General features: G+C 37.3%; 1 protein-coding gene across 1 annotated transcript; it reads right to left on the bottom strand.

Moving 5' to 3' along the window:
- Positions 1-206: 206 nt before the first annotated feature.
- On the bottom strand, positions 207-1,633 carry LOC111167016 (olfactory receptor 10R2-like). The gene is given in 2 exon segments (XM_022559368.2): positions 207-532; positions 535-1,633. Coding segments are annotated over 2 exon segments (951 nt in total). The 5' UTR covers positions 1,274-1,633; the 3' UTR covers positions 207-320.
- Positions 1,634-4,008: the final 2,375 nt, after the last annotated feature.

Consider the following 4,008-nt stretch of genomic DNA (forward strand, 5'->3'; position numbering starts at 1 on the left):
ATGGTCATAACACTGGTCAGGCCAACTATTTGACTATTTTTACAAACAATAACATTCCAAACTCAATATTTACCAATAAAGCTCATAATAACATCTTATTCTAGAGGAAAAGCAGACATTAGTGTCACATAAGTGACACTAATGTGAGCTTTTCTATATTGCAATTGAGGTACAAAAGCTGAGAGATGAAAATGTGTCAACTACTCTCAAAAAATAAAAATGTTCAGTTAAAAAGATGTGGAAGTGCATTCTTTATAGTAGAAGAGCTATGTTTTTTACAGAATCTGAAATATAATATTTCAATTAAATAATTTTAGGGATCATTTCTTCCCCAACACTTTTCTAACAGCAACTTGGACATCCTTGTTTCTGAGACTGTATACCATGGGGTTTAATAATGGAGTGACAAAAGTGTATGTCACCATTACCAGCCTGTCCTTTTTGGACACATAGTTTGCTGTTGGTCTCAGGTAGATGTAGGAAGCAAAACCACAGTGAATAATAACAACAGTGAGGTGAGAGGCACAGGTGGAAAGGCTTTCTCTCTGCCTTCAGCAGAGGGACTCTTCAGGATAGTCCTCAGAATGCAGATATAAGAAACACAGATGAATAAAAATGGGACCACAAGTACAAGAACCCCACAGATGAATATGACAAACTCATGAACATCTGTATTTGTGCAAGCCAGACGAATGACTGGTGAGATGTCACAGAAATAATGGTTGACTTTGTTAGCACTACAGAAAGGAAGGCTGAAAACTAAATACACTACTGTTAGTGAGGCCAAGAACCCACCAATCCCACAGGTGGCTTCCAATTTTCCACACACCTGTCAATTCATAAGGATAGGGTAATGTAGAGGTTGACAAATGGCAGCATAATGATCATAGCCCATCACTCCCAATAGCAGGCAGTAGGTAATAGCAAAACCAAGGAAGAAGAACATTTGGATGGCACAACACGTAAAGGAGGTTGTCTTGGCCACAGAAAGGAGATTGATGAACATCTTGGGTAAGATGACAAAGGTGTAGAAGGTCTCTGATGTTGAGAGAATGCTGAAGAAGAAGTACATTGGTGTGTGGAGGCTTTTATCTAGGAGGATGACACTAACAATAGTGACATTGCCACTGAGAATGACTAGGTACAGAAAAAGGAAAACCGCAAAAAGGACAAGCTGAATTTCACCAAGGCTTGAAAAACACAGCAACAGGAACTCAGTGACCATGGTGAGGTTTTCTGCCAAGACCTGCAAAGAAAAGGGAAGTAAATGCATTCAGATACATGGATATAGGAATCTATATGCAGGGTATGCAGGCTCGTATGTCTTTCTTCAGGTGTTGGAAAGATCTTGCCTTTACCCGTTTCTAGCAGCTTCTGGTTCATGGTCCCCCTCCGCCTTCTTCAAAGCCAGGAAAGTTGTATATCTTTCCCCAACTCTGATTCTGTCTTCCACTTTTAAGAATACTGTGATTACATAGTCACACCCAAATAATATAAAATGATCTCTATCTGAAGGGCACAGGGTTAGCAAACTTAATTTTATCTCCAGCCTTAATTTCCCTTTTTCATGTAACCTAACCAATTTTTATGTTTCTGGGATTGATACATGGACATCTTTGCAAGGACATTATTCTGCCTTCTACAAGTAGGAACACACAATGCAAAAATGAACCAAAGAAAATAATCCCTTATTTAATGGAATAAAAAACTAGGATTAAACTTAACAGATGAGGTGCAAGACATATTCACAGGAAACCACCAAATGTTGAGAGAAATTAAAGAAAATCTAAATAAATAAAGAGACATCCATGTTCATGGGTTGTAAAACTCAACATTATTACAGGCAATTATGAGCAAACTGATCTATATATTCATCATAAACTTTTTTGTAAAAATTGACAAAGTGATCACAAAATGACTATGAAAAGGAACTAGAATAGCCAAAATAATTGTGAAAAAGGAGGGCAAAGATGGAGGATTTATACTTTCTGATTGCAAAACTTACCTTAATGATGCAGTAATCAAGAAAGTATGACACTGGCATATAATTATAAATATAGACAATGGTTAGAATTTAGTGTCCAGAAATATACACTTCAAAAAGTACAACTGTGAAAATGAAGAGAACACCACACAGAGAATAATATATTTGCAAAACATATATCTTATAAGCGATTTGTATCCAGAATATACATATAACTCTTACAATTAAAGTAAAAGGAGCATGCAGTTTAAAAATGGGCAGACTAGGGGTTTCCCTAGTGGCGCAGTGGTTGAGAGTCCGCCTGCCGATGCAGGGCACACGGGTTCGTGCTCCGGTCTGGGAAGATCCCACATGCCGTGGAGCGGCTGGGCCCGTGAGCCATGGCCGCTGAGCCTGCACGTCCGGAGCCTGTGCCCCGCAACGGGAGAGGCCCACGTACCGCAAAAAAAAAAAAGGGCAAACTCTTTCAACAGACATTTCATCAAAGGATAAAGTCCTTTGCATAGGGTAATGCAGAGGTTGACAAATGGCTAATAGGTATATCAAAATATGTGGCTATTAGGTATATGAAAATATGTTCAGCATCACTTGTAGTTAGAAGAATGCAAATTAAAACCACAATAAAATGACTGTTCACATGCACTAGAATGACTATAACTAAAATGATAGACACTAAAATGTGCTGGTGAGGATGCAGAGAGACTGAAACCTTCACATTTTGCTGATGAAAATGTAAAAATTATGCAGTCACTTTTGAAAACAGATCCACAGCTTGTTTTAATGGTAAATATAAATTTACCTAATGACACAGCAATTTTATTTCCAGGAATATACCAGAGAGAAGTGAATACTATCCACATAAATATTTTTATGTGACTGTTCTTAGTAGCCTTATTCATAATAGCCAAATGAAGAAAACTATCCAATTGTCTATCAATTTATGAATAAATTGATCCTCTTAACATATGCCTCCAGAATAGCCCTCCAGCTTCTCTGATGTGGGCAGTAGCTATTAATCACTACCCCCCACATCTGAGTCCTAGGAGTTTTATCTATTATTCAATTAATTATGTGATCCACCTATAAGCTCAGTAGACTAGATCAAGGTAGTTATTTCAATCTCTTTTATCCATTTATATGAAGCAATGAAATATGACTTAGCATCTCCAGGGTCTTTCTATCCTTCTTCAAGGCTAAAATGTTTGCCTTGATCTGCATCTCTCCCACAGAAAACTTCAGTTCTTTATGCCACAGTTTTATACAATAGTTATAAAATTCTGTGCAATTTGAACATAAAATACCAAATTTTCCTACCACTCACTGTGCACAAATGTATATTCCTCCTTGAATTTTATGGAAAAATATATTCCCTTACAAAAAGATAGGAGATTTTTTAAATGTTGAGAGCATAAAGATTCAAGACTGTTCTAAAAACTCCAAGTAAAAATTGATATTCCTGAAAGATGCACTAAAAATTATTATATCATTGTGTGTATTTCCCTGAAACCTCTAGAGTAATGTAAACTGAATTTTGAAAAGGCTGTTCTTCCCTAGAAAAGAGGCAAATAATTATTTTCATGTTTTATTCTAATATTTAGGTAAATATAGGTTTTTACTAATATGGTATTTTTATAAATTTTATACTCAGTAATTAATAAATTAAGTCATTATTAAAATATAATAAAAAGAAAAAGGCATTGATATCATGGCTTATATAGCATGAAACTATAACTAGATAAATCAGCACCACTATAAGCACCACTTATAATAATACTGTTTCAAATGAACCTAAAACTCAGTTTGTGATACTTGGACAATGAACTAGCTAGGAGCCAGTGTTCTTCTTTTTTTTTTTTTTTTTTTTGCGGTACGCGGGCCTCTCACTGTTGTGGCCTCTCCCGTTGCGGAGCACAGGCTCCGGACGCGCAGGCTCAGCGGCCATGGCTCATGGGCCCAGCCGCTCCGCGGCATGTGGGATCTTCCCGGACCGGGGCATGAACCCACGTCCCCTGCATCGGCAGGCG

This window comes from Delphinapterus leucas, chromosome 1 (genome assembly GCF_059928025.1).
Source record: "Delphinapterus leucas isolate spDelLeu-1000000601 "Yukka" chromosome 1, BTC_Dleu_Yukka2, whole genome shotgun sequence".
Lineage (NCBI taxonomy): Eukaryota > Metazoa > Chordata > Mammalia > Artiodactyla > Monodontidae > Delphinapterus > Delphinapterus leucas.